This window comes from Dendrobium catenatum, unplaced genomic scaffold (assembly GCF_001605985.2).
Source record: "Dendrobium catenatum unplaced genomic scaffold, ASM160598v2 fragScaff_scaffold_621, whole genome shotgun sequence".
NCBI lineage: Eukaryota > Viridiplantae > Streptophyta > Magnoliopsida > Asparagales > Orchidaceae > Dendrobium > Dendrobium catenatum.
The window spans coordinates 16,130,579-16,153,611 of NW_021319083.1; the positions used below are offsets into that span (position 1 = coordinate 16,130,579).

The 23,033-nt window shown below is 37.4% G+C and overlaps 1 protein-coding gene across 6 annotated transcripts; it reads right to left on the reverse strand.

Annotated features, from left to right (window-relative positions):
* Positions 1-1,399: 1,399 nt before the first annotated feature.
* LOC110094090 (cytosolic endo-beta-N-acetylglucosaminidase 1) lies at positions 1,400-21,951 on the reverse strand. 6 transcript variants are annotated; one of them, XR_003700861.1, is made up of 13 exons: positions 21,417-21,950; positions 9,330-9,467; positions 8,763-8,872; positions 8,551-8,662; positions 8,361-8,468; positions 7,429-7,541; positions 6,925-7,006; positions 6,645-6,725; positions 4,413-4,465; positions 3,597-3,729; positions 2,495-2,706; positions 2,196-2,391; positions 1,400-2,079 (listed from the first exon to the last, which is right to left on the reverse strand). XR_003700861.1 is itself a non-coding variant. In XM_028695191.1 (13 exons), exons 1-12 carry the CDS (start codon positions 21,771-21,773, stop codon positions 2,292-2,294), a joined length of 1,599 nt encoding a protein of 532 aa, XP_028551024.1. In that variant the 5' UTR covers positions 21,774-21,951; the 3' UTR covers positions 1,400-2,079; positions 2,262-2,291. The 6 variants fall into 6 exon arrangements, 5 of the variants coding, with proteins under 5 accessions (XP_028551024.1, XP_028551022.1, XP_028551021.1 ...); XM_028695191.1 differs by having other exon boundaries at positions 2,262-2,391; positions 21,417-21,951; XM_028695189.1 differs by having other exon boundaries at positions 2,262-2,706; positions 21,417-21,951.
* Positions 21,952-23,033: the final 1,082 nt, after the last annotated feature.

Genomic DNA, 23,033 nt, shown 5'->3' on the forward strand with positions numbered 1-23,033 from the left:
AATGAGATGTAGAGGTATGGCATGTCAATAAAGGCTTTGTTTGGAACAACTTTCGTACTGCTTCTTAAATCAATTTTCTAGAATAAAAATGTTAATTTTTATACTACAAAGCTATTTTAAGAAGCAATAAGAAAGTCGTCCCAAACTAAATCAAAGTTTAACTAATGCACAATATTTATAAAGTAAAAATAATATGCCAAAGGGAGTCATAGCAAGAATTGCACCAAGTGGCAAACAAATTGTTAAAGATGACAACTCCAAATAATTCTTCACCACATAGATTGAATTCATAGTACAAGTAGAAAATATACTCGCATCCCTTTCTTTATAAGTTTTTTTTTTTAAAAGTATGCAATATATATTCTATCTCATAATAATTATAGTTCTTTTCTCAAATTTAATGTATTGACTAATATAACATTTTTATATATACACTTAATAATGTTAATACAAATTATTATTAAAAAATGATTAAATGTATACTTTCTTTTACTTAACATAAGTACCTTCATATTATTGTAAATGTTAAATGTTAAATGCATCATATTGAAACTTCATACACATACAAATTTTAAAAGCATGAGTTGCATAATTGTGTGACGGCTTCGAGAAGCGTCTAGCTCTAACATGTTGAAGTGATCTGGATTTTGAAAAAGGTGCTAGACGCAAATAAAATTGTTACCCTATTACGTCAGAGGAGAGTGACTATATATATATCTCCCTGTAGATCCGGTCTGAAAGTTTGTTTGATGGTAGTTCGAAGCACAACAACGTTGAGGACCTTTAGTTTAGTCAGAAGGAGACTAGACTTATAAGGATATAGTCGTGACTCATCTACCAACCAGTGAACTTTATGTATGATATGATGAACAAATGAAAAATAAAAAAGAATAATATGTGAACATTGACGAAATAATTCATCTCTTTATAGTATTAGCTGAGGCCGCTAATATACTCGATATAAAAATGAAAAAAGCTCGAAAAAAAAATAAAAATAGTCTTAAATAATATAAATTTCTATCAACACTGACAGAGGCTTCTCCAAATCAATCTTAGCACAAAAGAGCTTCAAAAATTGTTTGCAATTGAAATTTTTTATGATGAAAAAAAAAGGCAACTTGAGCAAGGTTAATAATCCTTGAAAACAAAAGCTTGATTCTATTAGCTAACAGCTTTGCAATAAACTAATAAAAGGAACTATAAAGGGAAATTGATTGGAATAAAATAGTGAGTTAGAATTCAATTCCTTATGAATGAGGATGATAAAACAATGTTTTACCAAATTTGAGAACTTGCAAGCATCTGTAAGTGCCGCACACACATTAAGATGCCGTTCGGTTGGATGAAAAAGAAATACATGACATTTAAAATTTAAATTTATAAACTAAATGCATCTGACTTTTTTTTTTTGCTTCATAAATGCAGTTTAAAGTTTAATGATAATGATGACTAATGATTAACACTAGTGGGCTGCAACAGTGAAGATGGCAGACAACAATGGTAACGATGGGTTGACAGTGATGATGATGACAAGTGATGTCTGCAGTGGGTGGTGATTGGCGACAAGCAGCGAGTGGTGACAATGATGGCTGGCGAGCGACAGCTTGTGACCGTAATAACAAAGAATTTTCATTGTACTTGAAAATAACCCAAATCTATTAAACTCCAAATACACATAAATTGAACTAAAACGTGGACTTCAAATACTTTAAAATTTTCCTCAACATTTATTTTACTTCAGAATAAATATCAACAAATTCAAAACCCCTGCATTTAGAATATTTTACAAACCTTTAATTTCAAGCCAATCAACCTCTAAATAAAATCTTACCATCAAACCATCAAGTCAACATAATCTCATTTTGGTCACTAACATGTGCAGAATTATAGCCATCTCTAAAATGCATACAATGAAAATTTATTGGTGTGAAAAGAAATTGCTAAGAAGAAACAGTTGAGTTCTTCATCCAGTTCAATTATCAAAAAGCTAATCAAATAGCTACTTTACTGACCTCCAACAGCCAATTGGTATCTAGGAGATTGATCAAGTTCCTGGAAAGTCCCATCAACTGCAAATACCTGAATAACAAAAATGAGATCAGTAACACCAATCGGAACTTCAAAAGCTGATATATAATATACTCCAGCTTTAGTAGTAGCAAGAAACTCTGCAGTACTAGCTGTGCCATAATCACTTCTGTTTAAGCCATTGGATACTTTCTGAACATAGATGTTGTATGCCTCAAATGCTTTTGATGTACCTTCCTTCAGTTTCCAGTTAATTTTAAGGCTTACGGTTCTAAGTCCTTCATTGTTTGAGGACCATGAGATGTTTTCACCTTCAGTAATCCATGAGTTAGCTGATGGGAATTCAATGCTTTGTTCAGAAATCTGCAAACGGATGAGACCAATTGAAGCATTAAAAGTTGGCTCATCATCAACTGGCTTCTTGAAGTAGCAGAGAAGACCAACTTCAGTCAATGTGTAGCCATACATGGTGAGGCTTGATTCATATTGGACCCAATCTGATCCTAAGAAAAGGTCTTGCCGAGAACATCTCGGTGCGAAAATGATTCTATCATATTTGCTTGTCAGATGGTCCATGGGAAGCTCAGCTTCTGGCAGGAGGAGGACTTGTGTTATCTGGTTCAGATTTGAAGAGAATGAAAGCTTAAGTCCCATCTGGGAGTTCCCATCAGATTTTACCTACATAAAGGTAGAGTAAGTTCACCACAATGGAGGGATGGAGTTGATATTACTAGCTTGGTAGTCATGAAACTTTGTTTGAATTCTTCTTTCAAATTACTTTCATCAAGGTTTCAGGGTTCTGTCCTCAAACTGGTGGAGAATCAAATTATAGCAAGTATTTTAACTATAAGTTAATGAGTTAGGTATTGTACGCTGTTACGTATTCATTTTGTTGTGTAAAAAGATGATTATCCAAAATTGTGGAAATAACATGAAATTTAATACATATTGAAGATAAAATGACAAATATACAAGAGATAAATTTGTTGCCCAAGTTAGAATTCATTTCTCATATTTGGTTTGCTTTCTTTCTCTTACAAAAGAATTTCCAGTTCATTAATCTGAAGGGTGTAGGCAAAACCAGTGAAGGGAAGACTAGTCAAGTATGACCTCGGTCCTTGGTCTGGAAGCACCAAGAACATGTTACGGTTCTCCCCCCTGAAATCGACCAAACCGGCCCAAGCCACCTCCTTAATCAATCCTGCCAAGCATGTGGACCCCTCTAGGGCGGCAAATAGAGAGGGAAGAGGGGGGCGACTAAAGCATTGGAGGCTATTTTGAATTAGGTTTATTTTAGGAAGCTTCTTATTAGAAAGATATGTATTCAAAGATGAGGAGAGGTTAAGGTTAGGGCATGCATGATTATTGTTTTCTCTTGGAGTTCTCTTGGTGGCTTTGGGCTATGACCTCGGTCCTTGATCTGGGAGCACCAAGAACACTAAAGCTTTCCACATTTCCAGTAGTTTCTCATTTATATCAAAACACTGCAAATGTGATCTTTCCAGTTGAAACCAGAGATTTAAAACTCAAACAATAAAAAACAAGTCATTTTCAATAGAAGTACTCACATAATAATTCAAGGACACTGATTGCTCCAAAGTAAATTGCCCCAAAAAGAGCCTAGTCGAGAAAATATCATTGATGTTGAGGCTTCCTTTGCATGTAATGCTCCCTCCTCCAATGTAAGATGCATCCTCAAAACTGAAAATTGTATGAATCATTAATCCAAGAAATTTATCATAAAAAAATTTCTCACAAAGATAAGATAAATGAAAGGAAAGACTTTGTACTTTTTGCAAGCTAAACAAAAAGGGAATAATGGTAATATTAAATAAATACAAAGACAGAAGACATGGCTCAAATTTAATATGGATAGCATGATTCTGAAAATAACAGTGTGTGAATGCTAAACAAAAGATCCAGGAAGGTTGTCAGCTTCTAATGAATTCTCAATAAGTGGAAAAGTCAGATTGAATATGAACAAGAAATGATACTTTGCCATATCTGCGTTTTGCAAAGTTAAAAGCAAATATGGCAAAAACCAAATACGCATTCCACAACACATAAATATACTGTTCAAAAGCAGTCACTTCCCTGCATAATATAAACACTGTAGATGCAGCACCAAAGTTAATTGTTGACCATAATATGACTGAGGCTTTGTCATCCAGGGGTCTTACGAAACTCTAAAAATGACAATTCATAATCAGGAGGCACCAGATATAATTTAAAGTCAACAGTAATTCCATCAAAATACTTTCTAGTTATTCACCAATATGTCTCACCGAAAACATTAAAGACTACCAGATTCGACTGCTGGAAAATCTTCAATTTAAGCAAATTTGAGATGGACGTTCACTTAATGTTATTAAGTCAAAACTTACTTGTTGAATACTAGCATAGAACTTTGGGAAGACTCCTTGCAATCTAGGACAGGCTGTGCAACATATAAAAGAGCAATTAGTAACTCATGCTTCCTTTGGGATGACTTTTTTATTGTTTCTTAAAGTAGTTTTTTAGTATAAAAATTTTAATTTTTGTATTAGAAAGCTACTTTAAGAAGCACTAAAAATGCCATCCCAAACGAAGCCTCAGTGTAATGTAAGTGAAGAAGAAAATGAGAATGTAATTATAAAATAATACATATAATTTGTTAAATAATATGTATTTTTTATTTGACGATACAGGAATGTGAAAGAAGCATATTAAGTTTTATTACAATTTTGATGAAATGAGATGCAATTACTACAATATTGAATTAAACTTAAACTTAGTTTGAAATGAAGCTCTTTCCTTGCTTGTATATTTGAAAATTTCCAAATATTAGATCTGATCATTAGCCTGGTGCGAGTTGTGCTTTTAACATGCATAAGCTTGTATGCCTCAAGATTTTATATCTTAGTAAAAAATACCCCCTTCAAAATTTTAGATGTCAGAATACCTTATATTCATGCAAATCAATTGATGACATTTTCATTGCAATCTTTATATGCTTATATTAAAAAAAAAAATTAGGAGAGTGGGTCATTTTGATATAAAGCTTCTCCTCGTAGATCGCAAAAATTTTTAAATAGGATACTTTCTTTCATGAGCATATATACAAGTTATATCAATTATATAAATTAAATAGATGTAACTTTGGTTTTTTTTCAGGCTTTAGGAGCTATTTGATTTGAAGTAAAAGAGGTATAAAGTATTCCACATGCAAGGTTTTCAAAATATTGGTATTTGGTCTAAAATAAAAGAAGTGTAGAATAAAATTTGAAATTATTTGAAATTCAACATCTACTTGGTGTATTTAGAAATCATTAAATTTGACCAATTTTTAAATACACTCTAAATTCTCTATTATTGCCACTGCCAGACACCACAACTGTTGCAACCACTATGTCTTGCCGCCCATAGCTGCTTGCCACCGCAGCTAGCCGCCACCCACTGAGTTTTGCAGACCTCTGACCATCACCATCTTTGGGTTTTAAATTATTCATTTTACCTCAAGCCCCCAAAAAAACAGTAATCATATGCATTTATTTCACGTTCATCCAAACTCCAAATATTTCAAATACATTGTATTTCATTTACACTACATTCCTTTTTTAGCAAAAAACAACCTCTTAATCTTTAAATAAAAATTAATTTATCTTCTCAACAAAAGTATAAAATTCAAAAAAAAAAAATTTTTTGATGAGCCTACTTTGAAATGGAGCTCCCTCTTCATGTTCAAGGCTTTAAAGATGATAGACATTCTCTCTCATTGTCAACTAATATATAAGATGGTTTAAATAGAAATAACAAAATTAGTCAAGATTATAATTACTTTAACAAACACTAGATTAGAAAGTACAGAAAGTACTGGAATAGTAAGATATGCTTTTATTGTTTTATTATGTTCTCATAATTTAAGATATTCACCTCTTTTTTGTCTTCCATCTATATTCTCATTGTTTTGCCAATTTAAGACAAATATTCAATTAATAAAAAAATATTTTCCCCTCAACAAAAGCATTTTCCTCTCAAGTAATGGTTGTAGTTCCCATAGACAAGGCAGTCAAAATGTTGACCATGGTCTTGATTGTAACTTTTCCAATCATGCTAGCACTGTCACAAGAAAAATCAAGATTTATCCATCGCTTCAACGTCTTATCCTTAGACAAAGTTTTATATGTGTCAAAATTATCTGTAAAAAATTTATCCATATACATTGTATCACGTATTGGCCAGGAGGCTCGAAATAATCAGGTGGGAACATTTGAATTCATAGTGTATGTTAAGTTGCACTTCGAAGAGTGAAGTCCTGGTTCAATAAGCGTTATGCATGCACAGCCAAGAAAAAACAAAACAATGACCATTTCAAAAATTACCCAACTATTTGATTTTGTTCTGAAAAGCTGCGATTAATGGAAGCAAGTGAACACCGTAATCAGAATTAGGTATTTTAGACCAACCAACAAATCAGAAATGGGCCGCTTTTAAGTTAGTTTTAGCAGTCAAAGTACTAATAATGATAATGGCATCATCTCTGAAATGAACAAGCATAAAAACATTTATGACTTCTATTTAGATATGTAAGGTGATGTTCAACTAACTAGAGGAATTGAGATGAAATAGTTGGGTACCTGAAAGCCTTGACAAGACATGTTATTCCAGGAACTATCAACTAGTGGGAAGCCTCCTACAGAATAATGAGTTCCATGACCCTAAAAATATAATTGGCAAATGTATTACATGAAGAGAAAAGTGTTAAATTAAGACAACTAGCTTATATACTATAATCGATGTGGAACTTCGATTGCAAGGCCACATAGCACAAACATATATACACACTGACTTGCAAATTTATGAATTAATTATCTGCTTTCCACCAATTAAAACATCAAATGAGAATATAAACTCCACCTGATCGAAGTTTGAATAAAAAGGTAATATATTTGGATATCTTTGTAGCACTCCCCATGATTTCTCAACAAGGCACCACCACCTGTACAACTCACAAAAAAAAGGAATAAAGTTGAAGGAGACAAGTGGAAATCATGGAAGAGCTGAGGGAAAATGTAGGTAGAATGAAAGATCGGATAAGATGAAGTGGAACAGCGAAGATAAAGAGGACGCTGAGCCTGTGAACAAGAGAATGGAGTTTGTGTAGCCAAAGAACAAGGATGTAATGTGGGATTTTAAAGAGCCTAACTATGAGTGGAAGTAATAGAGCATTGCTAAGAGTGGAGGTAAGTGGTGATGCCATGCACTTGTGACACGTCAAAGGATAGGAAGCTATTTGCTTCTAAATCAAAGTCTCCAAGACCATATGACATTTTTTTAAAGCATCCCAAAAAATAATGATATATTCATTATTGAACAAAATCAGCAATAGATGAATTTTTGCAATAAGGCTTTTACTATCACCTATTTTGTGCGGTCTGGAAGTCTGGGAGTTGTTGAGTTTCGTACACCCATCCTGGCCCAAAAATAGCAGCAGAAACGTCATCATTCTTCAATACATCAAGGCTGACAACTGTCTGCCATGCAAGTAGCAAACAAAAAGTGCAAGTAATTATCTAAGAAACATATTATGAATCATAATTTGTTAACCAATAAATGGTTGGCATAAAGCAAATCCAGATAATGATGGGGTTCGAAATATTAAATTATATATAGCTCATACCAAAAATTCAGATGATATTGAGAAATGTCTCACATGGAGCAGCAGGTTAAAAGATTAAACACCATGGATATGTTGAAGAGATGCAAACAAAACACTAGCATATGTCAAAAAAGCATCCATAAAGCCATACCCAAAAAGAAGAAGAAAAGATTCTTAGATGTGATAATCAAATGCATCCCTCCTACTTACTGATGGAATTGGGAGCAGGGGAATTTCAGAGGTGTCATGAACAATTTGAAGAATTAGTACCACCAAATCCCTTGTTCTATTCTGTTCAACTGCTTTTGGGGAAGTTAACAGCTTAGAGGGGTTGAAGTGGAAAACAATATAGGCCCCTCCTTCCTAACTCACTACAAGAATTAGTACCTTTCCCCTGCGACCAAAGTTTAGGTTGCCTAGTCACAACCAATTTTGTCTGGAAGTAATCACATTGCACTGTGCTATTACTTCTCAGTTTTAAAACAGTTAATCAGAAACTTCTATCATGTTAATTCAAGTTTCTCGCTGCAATTTATGTTAATGTTAAATCAGACTCGTGTTGCATCAACCAAAGTTGATATCCTAGCTATCTCCGCATTTAGGCGGAGCTTAGCCATCAATAGAACTTGTTTTGACGATTTGCCCATTAAGGCAATTACCTCTTAAGAGGCTGAACGCTATACAGGCTACTTACATTCCATTGCCCACCACCATATGTACCTCTGCCCCAAACATCAATTCCCATATATACATCAAACCTGCGATTACCTGCAACAGTACCCGAATCTTTTGGATAATTTTCCTGCAATACAGAGAAGAACATAAAAAATGAAAGAACAACAAATGGAGGGTAACTTTTAAGAAAGACAGTAATAAATACAAACCTTCCAATGATAATTACAAAATATACCATCACACAAATCAAAAAAAGGCTTGTTCTTTTCATTCAACTGATTTTGATAGTCGAGTTTACCATCCATAGTTACACTGTCATACCTGCATGACCAAATATGAGATGCAATAAATGAGGAAGAGGTGATAATTACAAGAGAGAATTTGTAGATTAAAAAAGGGAACGTAGATATCAGTGAGTTACCATATGACTAGCGATCCAGGGACAACATTGTGCACAGTTTGAGTCAGATGGCCAACAAATTCTTTCAAAATTGGGATTTGTTGTGGATGTAAAGAAACTTCCATGTTTAGCTGAAAGTTCTAACATTTCAGTAACAAGAAATGGAACTACAAGCAAGCTGAATAAACTGACTACAATTATGGTTGGACTATTTCTACTCGCTTCCAATTAAAATTCTTTAAGGCTGCCAGTTTTAAAATTTTTTTAATTTAGGAGCAAAGCATAAAGGATGAACATACATTTCATTCTTAAAAAATAAAAAACTTCTAGAAAAACTGGCAGGCAAAGAAGCAAATCTAATTCCTGTTTGAGGGTATGGGTGAGTGGGCAGGTGTTAAGTACTAAACTACTAGAAAAACGCTAATACGTTTGAACATACACTGCAGTTCAACAAGAGGGAACAATTAAGCAATCTGGTAGGGATATTAAAACAAGTTCATCACTATTCCAAAGAAATAAGAGCAGTTGCACAAAACCAAGACAAGCACGTTAGTAGATGCAAGAGATAGGCATGACAAGAAGCAATACCAGCCAGCCATCAAACCCCAACATATAAGCTAATTCAGCCAGCCGTTCAGCATATGTTCTTGCAGACTCAGTTGTTGCTAGTAAAGTGTTGCAGATCTCTCTGCCTTTCCCCCATTCAGTGATGAATGTCCCAAGCACCTTCATATACATTGAACAAAGCAATGAAACTGATAGAAAATACTTGAGTTCACAAGTAATCCAAAAGGAAGTTCTTAAGTTCGCAAGCAACCCTAACAATAATTGGTCAAAACAACAAAAATAACACAAAAATATGGGTGAAATCAACCCAAAATGATAGATTGCAATAGTGGAATCAAAACAAAACAAACACAAAGCAAGATACAATCGATCCTCTATTCGAGAGGAGGATCGTTCTCTCCCAATCTCTAGATGATGAGTCTAGAGCCCAAGATGCCAAGGAACTCCAAGAGAATAACTCAAAACATGTATGTCCTAACCCTAGCCTCTCATATTCTTTAAATACAATTATTCCTAATAAAAAGCTTCCTAGCATAAACCAATTTCAAATTACTTCCTTAAGCATTAGGCGGCAGCCCTTCCTCTTTCTAATTGCCACCCAATGGGGGGCCCACCATGCTTGGGCGGACATTAGGGAGGCGGTTTAGCCCGCCTCCTATAAAATTGAACCAGCCCCTCTTGGGCCCCTTTGGTTGGTTCGGTTCTAGGGAGAACCGTAACAATACCCCCTCCCAAAAAATCACCTTGTCCTCAAGGTGAAAATAAGGAAACTGATGTTTCATCCTCTCATAAGCTTCCCATGTGGTATTTTGTAGTTCGAAAGGCTTTTCCACTTGATCAACACTTCTTTAGCTCCACCCTCCCTCTGGCGAACCCCCATCAACTCTAAGGGTCTAAAATTACCTCTAAATCATCGGTAAGTGTCACTAGCATTGTTTAAAATTGCGCAATAAGAGGCAATTGCGCAATTTTGAGAGAGGTGTACGCCTCAGCCAAAGGGCCCACCTACTTAAAATTTTTCCATTAAATCCCCCACACCCGATCGGCTAAGGCTTCATCCCGACATTTTCCGCTCGTTTGCTCCAGGTCGCGAAATCCAGAACCCCCCGTCCGTTCGGCCAACCTTCCCGCAGCCTCTCCCGCCGGCGCCGCCTCTCTCCGGCGAAGTTGAAGTGTCCGACCGCCTTGTAGGAGAAGTCCACAAAGGTCGAGGCTTACGCCTCGCCTCACGGACGAAAACCGCCTCGAGGCGCAGTTACGCAATTTTAAACCTTGGTCACTAGTAACTCAGAGCTGGCTGTATAATCTCCAATGTCCCTTTAAACTGGGATACATGAAAAATCGAATGTATAGACATCGTCGTCGGTGGTAATTTCAGGCGGTAAGCTACCGCTTCAATTTTCTCCAATATCTCATAAGGTCCAAAGTACCTTGAGGCAAGCTTCTCGTTCCTCCTATTGACGACTATCTTCTACTTGTATGGTCGGAGCTTCATGAACATAATCTGTTGGGCTCTCAACAGATGCTTCTTTAACTCTTCTAACATTCTATCCCTCTCCTCCAAGTACTCCTCCACTAAAGAAACTAGAGTACTGATACTCCCAAAGTGCATCAAGTGAGGTAGATCTCTTCCATACAACACCTTGAATGGGGTCATCTGAGAAGCAGAATGATAAGATGTGTTATACCAGTACTCAGCCCATGATAGCCACTTGACCCAAAGTCTGGGTGTCTACGACACAAAGCATCTAAGGTAGGTCTCCAAGCTCCTATTGACCACTTATGTTTGTTCATCTGTTTGTGGGTGATAGGCGGTGCTCCTCTTTAGAATTGTCCCTTGTAATCTGAATAACTCCCTCCTAAAATGGTTGAGGAACACCTTATCTTTATATGAAATTATTTCCTCTGGTACTCCATGCAATCTAACCCCCTCTCGGATGAAAGTTGAAGCTACTGTCACCGCTGTGTATGGGTGTCGGAGGGGGATGAAATGAGCATACTTACTCAATCGGTCAACCACCACCATAATCACCGTGAACCCTTCTGAATGGGGAAACCCTATGATGCACCAACATGGACACGGCGACACGGACACGTCATGACACGGACACGGGACATAACAATTTTTAAAAATATAGAACACGGGTGCGGCGTGGACACGACATGATAATTTTTTAATATAATATATAGAAATTAAGGTGATATTATAGTAAAAATGACAAGCAATCATAAATCAATTTCATGATAACTTGCTTAGCTTATAACATAAATATGTTTTGGTACAAAATGTATAGTACAACCATAAAAATATAAGCAAAAAATCATTTAGTACAACATGAAGGTCCAACTACTCAATAGAGGGAATGATAGAATTAGATTCAGATATTGGTCTTTGGCCTTCAATATCATCATCATTGAATATAATTGCTTCCAGCTCTGGTTAATCTAGAGAAAGATTTGCAACCTCAAATAATCTCATATCATCAAGGCACTCGAACCCATCTCCAGCAACATCCCACATCTTGTTATCACCTGTCATATAAAGTGGGGTTTTCCTTGATAGAAGACGAAGATTTGTATGCACATAAACTAAATCTTCAACACGATGTGGAGTTATTTTATTCCTCTGCATTGATTGAATAAATGAGTATGTGCTCCAATTTCTCTCATAACATGAAGAGGATGATACTTGACCAAGAAGTTTTATTACTATTGTTTGAAGAAGCGGTGATGAAGCTCCATGAATCAACCATCACATTTTTGGATCCATCCTCCATCTATCAACCAAAGATTTTTTATCACCAAAATCCTCTAAATATCCAAAGAACTTTATAAGTTCTTTATTAATTTTTCTTCTATCCTCCTCATTTGGGAAATATCTTTTCAGGCATATCTTTCTCATATTTTAAACTTCTAAATATTTTTGTGGTGAGACACGTTGAGGGTTTTCTTGAAGTCATTCTTTACTTGAATACCTTCAAATAATACAAAGCATATAAAATTATCTGTTAATTTACCAACAAATTTAAATTAATTTAAAAGATGAATATAAAAATACCTTTGATTTAATGAATGAGCCAAACAATGCAAAGGTGTGTTGCTTTTGCTCCACCTATCTTCAAGAATAGTATAGACAATGCTCCAAAAATTTGAGTCTTCATCATATGACTTTCTTTCATGTTTGTATATAATTTCTTTCACTTTTGCTAACATAGAGTCTCACATCTCATAAATTAAATGTAGGCATGATTTATCTGTGTTAGCCTCTCTCAACATATCATAAATTGGATCAGTAAAAACCAAAATGTAGTCTACATTATCCCACCACAAATCATCTAAGACATTTTCTTTAACATACCTTGCCTTCCCAACATCATCTTCTCGATAGCAAGACCACTTCTCACTAATCACCATAGATTGAAGAGCATTATTAATTTGTTTGAATCTTCTCAATATGATTATTACATAGGCAAAACGAGTTTCAGCAACAGCTAACATTTTCAAGTGGGAGAAATCATTAAACATTGAAAGTCTCATCGAATGGTTCATAATAAAATTTCTGATCAAAACGGCATCATCTGCAACCACTGTTATCCAATGATATTCAGCATAGATGATTTCATTAGCCTTTGTATTATTTGCTGCACAAATATTTTTTAGAGCAAGATTTAAAGTGTGCACAATACAGGGTGTCCAAAATATATGGGGATAAGTTTGCTCCACCAATAATCATGCAGCTCTATACATCGGTGCATTATCTGTAATAACTTGCACAATATTTGAAGGCCCAATCATGACTATCACCTCTTTAATCAAATTGGCAATAAAATATTTATCCTTGTATTCTCCTTCATAATTCACTGCTTTAATGAAAATTGGGTAATTCTCTGTAACAGACATGAAATTAATGAGGTCTTCTTTGAGGATCTGTCCAACCATCACAAACCAAACTAACACCTTTTTTTTCACACACCTTTTGTTGGTTCAAGCAATGTCTCAATATGTTCTCTTTCTCTTTCCAATAATTTCGATATTAATGCATTGTAACCAAGTGGAACATATCCTGCGAGGTTGTTGTTACATGTAAAAATGAATGCATTTTTATAATGAGAATTCCTTACAAGGTTGAAAGGAAGTCCCGCTGAAAAAAACATCATTGCTATTTCACCATCCAATTCATCTCGCTGCTGCAAATTAAAAGCCTTCTCTAGAGGACTACTGGCTACTCCTTTTCTTTGTTTCATATCCTTCATTTCTAAATGATAAAGCTTGATCAACTCTCACAGATGAGGAAGAAGTGTGGGATGAGCCATGAGTAGTTGGCAAAGGTATCTCTTTACGGAGTGTCCTTTGGATCCTAGATTCAGCTTCATCAACTTGTCTGTTCAATTCAATCAACTGCGACGTAGTAATCTTAGGACACATTTTTATTCCATGGCCAGAAATTTTAAGTAGATGTGCCTTCACCCTAAAATAAGATCCTTTGTAGGTGTCACCACAATAAATGCATTTGAATGACACATTCCCTCCTTCAAATATTTTTTCTAACTTTGTAACATGAATTCATAATAGTTTATCAGTTTCTACAGATGGCTCTTTTGAACCTTCACCTGATCCACTCCTATCAGCAGCAGAGCTCATTTTGCTAACAAATCAATCATACATATGAATACATCAAATTAAATTAATATGAAGTGAAATCAAAATATCACAATAATAAGACAACATTAATACAACAATAAACCGGTCTGTCAGGGGTCCAAGTGGGCGCTGCCCCCTAGCGGGGTCGACCTTACAAAATTTTATTATAAGAGTAATTTTGAAGTTCTGCTTGATTTTAAAGTTCATAAGTTGTTTGTATGGAAAGATACTGAGTGTAGACCTGTCAATATTGGACCCGACCCGAAAACCCGATCCGAACCCGACCCGGAATTTTCGGGTTTGGGTTGACCCGAACCCGAAGCGGGTTGGGTTCGGGTCCGAAAAACCGACCCGTTTGCAAAAACGGGTCGGGTTCGGGTTGACCCGACGGGTTGCCGGGTCAACCCGAATACCCGTTTATTTTAAAAAAAATTGAATTTTCCTACCCCCGCCCGCTGCCCCCGCCCGCTGCCCGCTGCTGCCGCACTTCTGCCCGGTACCGAGCATGTACCTAGCAGTACCGAGCATGTACTAAGCGCTACTGAGCGGTACCGAGCATGTACCTAGATGTACTGAGCGGTACCGAGCATGTACTGAGCGGTACCGAGCATGTACCTAGCGGTACCGAGCATGTACCTAACGATACCGAGTGGTATCGAGCATGTACATTAGGTTTTTCAACAATGAAGAAGAAATGGCGTAATCCACTTACATGTCTTGGCTCTCTTGCGCGCAGAAGGTGCTCTATTTGGCCTTGATTGCGAACTTTGCCTCGGATGACCGCAGAAATCACGCAAGAACGAAGGAATGGGAAAAACAAGCTCTGCTTGGTCTCGGCTCGAGCAGAAATGACAAAGGAACGGGAGGCGAAGGCAGCGGGCTCCGTTTGGTGTCGACTGCAAGCTCTCTCGGTCCGTCCTAGAAGATTTCTTTTGTGGATCGAAAAAATAAGGCTTCTCGTTCGCAGAAAAGGCTAAATAGAATGGATGATTTTATCATTTAATAACCGGACACACGTGTCTGACACGCGTGTCCGATTTTAATTTTATTTTTTTTAATTGCGACACTCCAATGCCGTGTCGGACACCGTGTCCGACGCGTGTCCGTGTCCAACACTGCATACCCTCTTTATGTGTAGTGTCGGTGCATCATAGGGGCAACCCATCTAGAAAGTCCATAGAATCTCCTCCCACTCTACCCGGTAAAGCCAACGACTGTAGTAGTCCTCACAATGACATCACCAGGTACTTATTCCTCTGACAAATTTCACACCTGACCACTATCTCCTTCATATCTTTATGCATCCCCGTCGAGTACAGCTCCGAGGCTAGCCTCCTGTAGGTCTTCTGCACTCCTGAGTGACCCCCAACTGCACTCCCATAGAACTCTTGCAATTAGTGTGGGATGTGGACTAATGTCCTAGGCATCACAAATCTCCCCTGATATAGAATTCTCTCTGCCTCCAGTGAGTACCCTGGATGGCTATCCCCTTCCCTTAATAAATCTATCCTAATTTTTCCCAACTCCTCATCCCTAGCACTCTCCCCCCTGATGGCCTTCCAATCTAACATCAAAGGAACCAATATTGCCATCATCTGTAGCTCCCCCATACATCTGGACAAGGCATCTGCTACCTTGCTCTTCACTCCTGGCTTGTACTGGATCTCGAAATCATATCCCAATAATTTGGGCATCCACCTCTAATGCTCCTCAATCATCATCCACTGATCCAACAAGTACTCAGGCTCCTTTGATTGGTTCTAACAATGAAATGACTACCTAACAGGTAGGGTCACCACTTTTGCATGGCTAATACGATGGACATCAACTCCCTCTCATAGAATGATTTCAGCCTAGCTCTAGCTGACAACAATTGGCTGAAGTAGGCAATGAGTCGACAATTCTGCATGAGTATTGCCCCCAGTCCTTAACCTGAAGCATTTGTCTCCACTATGAATGCCTGAGTGAAGTCTGGTAAAGCTAACACTAGTACAGTAGTCATTGTCTTCTTTAGTCTCTCAAATGTTGTTGTGGCCGCCTCCCCCCATAAGAACCCATCTTTCTTCAGCTACTCTATCAGTGGTCATGTTATAGTGCCATACCCTTTTATAAACCTCTTGTAGTATCCTATCAGTCCTAAGAATTCTCTCAACTCGTTCAGATTCTTAGGTAAGGGCCACCTTAGCATAGCCTCAATCTTTGACTGATCCGATGCCACACCTTCTTTGGACACAATATGTCCCAAATATTCCACACTGGTCTGGGCAAAACAACACTTATTCACGTTGTCCTTCAGTTGATGCTCCTGTAGGACTCTCAAGAACATCTTCAAGTGCTTCAGATGCTCTTCCTCAGTTTTGTTGTACACCAGTATATCATCAAAAAATATCAAAACAAACTTCCAGAGGTACTTCCTGAACACTCTGTCATCAATCATTGGAAAGTAGCAAGGGCGTTGGTAAGCTCAAAGGCATTACCAAAAATTTATAATGTCCTTCGTGTGTCCTGAAAGCTGTCTTGGATGTATCTGCCTCCCTCATTCTGATATGGTGATTTCTAGATTTAAAATCTAGTTTGGAGAACATCACTCCCCATTCAGTTCATCCAAGAACTCATCAATCATAGAAATAGGAAACTTATATGGCATTGTCTCTTTGTTCAAAGCTATATAATCCACACAAAATCATCAGCTCTCATCCTTCTTCTTGATTAGTAGGGCTAGACTAGAGAAGGGACTCACACTCAGCCTAATGATCTCCGCCTCCAATATCTCCTGGATCAGTTTCTCAATCTCATCCTTCTGAAATTGAGGATATCAGTAGGGCCTGACACTAATGGGTGACACACCTTCCCTCAAGGCGATGACGTGCTCCTGCTCCCTTGATGGTGGCAATCTCTGAAGTGGCTGAAACACCTCCTGAAATTGTTGAATCACAGCTGTATGGAGAGGGTATGTCCTCTCCCTCCAATCTAGCTCCCTCCAAACTGTACAGCTCTACCAAATATCCTTCACCCATCACCTATATACTCCTTACCATAATTTTAAGAGAAACCATAGATTTGGATAGCCCTGCATCTCCCCTTATCACCACCTTCCTCCCATCCACCATTAGCTCTATAATGAGTGCTCCCCAATTAACCTTAGTATTTCCCAAGGTCTGCATCCACTTCATCCCTAGGATGACATCTGTACTCCCGAACTCCAACGGAAGAAAATCTTCCCTTACCTGAATCCCCTGGATAGTCAATAGCACTCCTCTACAGATCCCCATGCCTCTCTCCACCTTTCCCGTACCCATCATCACCCCATAACAAGAGATATCCACCAATTTCACTCACAATTGGTCGACAACCTAAGTGGAAATGAAATTGCAGGTAGCCCTACTAGCAATCAGCACCACCACCTCCCTATCCTATATCTCCCAATTTACCTTTATTGTGTGATTCGTAGTGAATCCTACCACCGAGTTCAAGGAAACCTCTGTCAAATTCAAATGTAGCTTCTCCTTCATCTCCTCCTCTTCTAACTCTCCCTCACTGTCGTCCTCAGTTTACTCGTCATCACATACGGTGAGAACCTGAATAGTTCGGTCTCTACACCTATGCCTTGGCGGTGAGAACTCATCATACCTTAAACACAACCCCTTTACTCTCTTCTCCTGCATCTCCTTCTCTGTCAGCCTCTTGAAGTTTCCCCTACTCCCTCCACCTACTGTTTTCTCCTTGGTGGTCTCACGAAACCCTCTGGCTATCGGCCTCTTAGGTGTTAAATGAGTAGTCGTCATCTGACACGTGCCTCCTGAACTACTGCTCCTGGCTCCCCTCTCTAGGTTCTTTAGATTTTCCACCAGTAGTGTCAACTTCATGGCCTCTCCCAAGTCACGAGGCATCATGACTTTCACCGTTACTCTGATGCTTGTCTTGAGTCCCTTCATAAAATTCTCTTCCAAAGCAGACTCTGATAATCGTTCCACCCGATTGGCCAGATGCTCGAACCGCTCTCGGTAGTCTGCCACTGATCTGTCTTGTACCAGTGCAAAAAACTGCTCATAGAAGTCTCATCCCCCGTTAGTTTGGAAATGTTCTAATAAACAGTCTTTGAACGCTCTCCAGCTCCATATGGGCCTACTCTGGTCCCTCTATTGGTACCATGATAATGCATTCCCCTCCAAACATAGATCCGTGGCTCCAATTTCTCCTCATCCGTCAACCTATTGATGGCGAAATACCTCTCCACCTTGTAGATCCACCCAAAGGCATCCTCTCCTTTAAATACTGGCATATTCAACTTTCTCACCTTCGGATCTCCCCCGTTTCCCTATATTCCGCTATAGTTTCCATTTTCCCAAGTGTTTTGTTCCCCCCATGTCTCCCAACCTTCCCTGACACATTCATCTTCAAACCCTTCTTCACTTTCTTCCCTCTTTTCTCCAAACTTAGCACCCCTCCTTCCATAGTTTCCCTCTTTTCTCTCCCAACCAGCACCCCTTTCTCCATCTTCCCTATTCCCACGCCTCTCTCCATAACTTCCCCCTTTTTCCTCCATGATTGGTCAAAATAGCGGAAATAACATAAAAATCTAGGTGAAATCAACCCAAAATGATAGATTGCAATAGTGGAATTAAAACAAAACAAACACAAAGCAAGATACAATTGATCCTCAATTCGAGAGGAAGATCGTTCTCTCCCAATCTCTAGACGATGAGTCTAGAGCCCAAGATACCAAGGAACTCCAAGAGAATAAATCAAAACATGCATGCCCTAACCCTAGCCTCTCATGTTCTTTAAATACAATTCTTCCTAATAAAAAGCTTCCTAGCATAAACCAATTTCAAATTACTTCCCTAAGCATTAGCTGCCCCTTCCTCTTTCTAATTGCCGCCCAATGGGGGGCCCACCATGCTTGGGCGACATTAAGGAGGCGACTTAGCCCGCCTCCTATAAAACTGAACCGGCCCCTCCTAGGCTAGTTTGGTTGGTTCAGTTCTAGGGAGAACCGTAACATAAACCAACAGATCTAAAAAATACATTGAAGGGAATGAAATTTATTATAAAAATTCATTACCAAACTACATCTAAACAAGCTTCGAAACAACAAGAAATTGGTCAAAACACTTAATCATCAGTCAATTGACTCGTGCATAAATGTAGGACGGATGCTCATTTACAACAATATATGTAGTAAAAGTGTAAAACAGCACCATAACAATAGGTATACTTTATGGTCTCCAATTGAACTTACCTATTAAAATGAACCTCAAAAAAGTAAAAGTAATCTTCTATATATCTGAAGAATTCACAAAAATTTACATGATTTTTCTCCAAGTATAATTTTCGAAAAAGACTAGAATTATTGGTCAGGATTTCTTGCATCACGTCATTACCATATAAAATTTCATTGAAAGGCCAAAAACCCAAGGTTTTTAATGTCATGGTACATTAAAAATAAGGTTTCATGAACTTCCTCTCAAAATTGTTTTCTAGGAATTTTATTTTCCCACCCTTCACAATTATTTCAAATCCATCATAAAAACTAAAATAGCTACCCTTCCCAGCCCTCGTGGAAGGAGAAGCATGTTCCAATTACATTGAAAAGCTATCACACGCTTTTCCCTTGTCGAAACTTTATTCTTGATCAAACTTTAACAACAATTCATCATAGATCATGTCGGAAAAATAATCCAATGGACATGGCTATAGAATGGTGATGGTCGGTGTTACTGCATTTATTGTCAACAATAATGCTTGGTGATGGATCGCTCGAGATTTACTTCACCAAACTAGTGATAGGTCATTGCGTCATATTAGCACTAAATAGTGGTGTTGACCTCATTTTAATGAGATCAAACTTCTTTCCAGGTAGGGTCTTCTAGGACTTGGGTCTTCCTACCTTAGTGTATAAGTCTCTTTTAGGATCCCCTTAGGTGGACACTCGATAACATAGCACCGACCATCCATAGGACGCCCACAAACCCCTTAGGGTACTTCTCAATGACTCCAGACAGATAATAGACTCCCCAATCTAATCATAAAATTGACTCGACCTAGATCGGCTTGATCTGTATTGAGGCTGAATAAAGTTCAAGTTAAATTGAGGCAACAAGTGAAATTAGACCAAGTTGAATATATATATACGTAGCGAATTTTATCTAAATAAATTGAATTAAACTAATATAAATCAAATTAATTTAATTAATTAAAATTGAATCGACTCGTATCAAATTAATTAAACTGACATGAGCTAGCTTCAATTAATTTAAATTTAATCAAGAGTTTCTCAATTCGACTCAAGTCAAAACAAGCCTAGTTCAATTTGCATAGCCCAATCTATTTCCTTTAAAATGGATTGTAATTGTTTGATTACAGCTGCTTAAAACCTCTCTAAATCAATTAAAACTCAATCAAACTGTTTGGATGCACAATTGATGGTCATCTTTATCCCTCCTCTTCCTTTTTGGTTTGAAAAATAACTAGGAATCAGGAGAGGTAGAGGAGCAGTTTTTCATTCCAGCTGAAACAAGAGAGACCTCCATGTTTTTTTTTTTGGCTTCTTGATGTGAGGAAACAAGCTGAGAGCAGCAACTTTGATTCTCTTCTTCCTCCCTAATCCTAGCACGTGTGAGAAGGGAAACGAGAGGCTGTGAGGATAAACTGCAGGAAAAAGGCAAGCAAATAACCCTCAAGAGGCCTCATAATGTTCAAATCCTACATCTCCTTCATTAAATTTGCCAACCAACTAAATGTATTTTGGTTCTTTATCCTAAATTTTTTTCTTTCTTTCTTTTCCACCTTTTATCTGTAAATTAAATTCATAGTTTTCAAGTTTGTAGAATACACAATAGAAAAAGAATTAGAAATCATTGCCTACTTAGAAAAATAAAATGTAAGACATGAACTTGAAGGTGAAGGGGCCCATGGAATTATACCTCCTCATGATTACTTAATAAAATACATTAATCTTCTTTCACTTTGCTGGAGAAGATTAATCGCTCACTGTTGCGGCAAGAGAAAAAACCCTTGCAGAATTGAATATTAACTAAGCACGTTATATCCATTCCAGAAATTCCGTTTTATATAACCCCAAACAACTATTAACTTATCATGATTTATCATACAAAAACTTTATCACATTGGAATCAACAGATCAAGGCCACGCTTCAACGGCTATTGTTCTATACATTCAGATTAAGCCGTTCCTTCTAGTCTGCTTCGGACCTTAGGGTGCATAGTCCCAAACAAGTTCCAACTTCCAAAATCCAGACACAAAACACCGAAACTCCAAAGTAGTATCACAGAAAAACCATTGGATTTTCTTTGAGACCAATACAATATAAATTCCTCATATAACACTAATCACAAAACAAATTCAGCAATGTTTTATTCATTATGATACGAATTATATTAAGATATCCTGACATTAATTTTCTTCCCAATCCAATCAAAACAAAAACTGCAAGATATTATTACCTTGACACCATGGGTGTGGGCTGCATTGATCCACCCCGGCGGCGGCAGAGTGACGAGATAATGTGAGAAGTACACAAAGACGTCCATGAGGTACCAGTGCCAAATGGCGTAGGCATCGGCGTTGGTGCCGCCCTGAACCCACTTGTCGTCGTCAGTGTACCCACCCTTGAAATCGTGGCAGACGAGGATCCGCCTTCGAGGTGGCGTCACCACAGCGGCGGCGGGAAGGGGTACGGAGGAGATATTGAAGGGGTAGTGAAAGGAGTCGAAGTAGGCGCGTGAGTTTAGGGTTTCGAGGTCAGTGATGGGGTAAGAAATGGGGACGGAGGGTTTCATCGGATCCGAGGGTGCAGCCATGGTGAGGAACGAGGATGAATAGTAAGAGAAGATGAAATTATGAACTGCGGACTACGTTGGAAGGAAGGGATGGAGGGGACTAACAAGTCGCCATGGCCGTTGACCCATGACGCAGAGACACACCACCATTCCATTGGCCCAAGCGCGCGAAGCAAATCAGTGAGCCGATTTTCCCACGTGACCTTTTTTATTTTTTTTAAGACATTTAGACGAATTAAGTTAAATGCATATATCATGAAGGGTGAATCCAACCTTTTTTAATTAATTAGGTGAGGAAAATAATAAAATTAAAATAGCAATAATAAGAACATTAAATAGTAATAAAAAAATATTTTAAAAAAAAAAAAGTTAACCAACATAATGCTATCAAATTTATAAGAGAAAATTTTTATCATTTATTCGCGAAGATTAAATGTTCAAAATTTCGAATGGAAGGGCAAACAATGCGAGATGAGCCATATTAGGACAGAATTTCAAAATTACCCCTCTTATACATTTTTTTTTTAATGCCCACCCTCACATGAGTGGGGATCTTCTCATGTATATCACAGACAAAATTAATATAAATAAATATAAAATATATTAGCATTCAAAAACCTTAGTACAAAATTAAAAAATAATAGCTTCATTTGGGACATTTTTGTTCCGGGTACAAAAATTTTTTTGTGAGCAATAAAAAAATAATAGCCAAATACACTACCAAACGAAGCCCATATCATAGTTCCTACATCAAGTGATTCTATATTGTTTTAACTTCTCATTTTTTTTATTATTATAATTATTTATATCATTCACAGCAGTTAACATCTCTCTTTATTAAAACAATAATGTCATATAAATAGTTGCTTACATTTTAAAAGAAAAATAAAAAATTATATCATCCCCAAAAAATACACTGCTTAAATAGGGAATAGATCGAGAGCAGGAGGAGAAGCGTGGAACATGCTCTAGCTAAGGTGAAGTTATTACTTGCGGTCACCAGATGCCGTCCCTAAACAAAATCTAAGACTTCATGAAGTAATTTTTTAATGTCTCCCAAAGGCTCTTCCTGCAGTTCTAAGATTTCATTTGGGACGATTTTTTTATTACTTCATGAAGTAATTTTTTAATAAAAAATTAAAATTTTTATACTAAAAAGTTGTTTTAAGAAGTAACAAAAAAACCGTCCCAAACAAAATCTAAGACTTCATTTGGATCTGTTTTTTTACTGTTTCTTAAAACAATTTTTTTTAATAAAAATTTTAATTATTTATAAAAAAA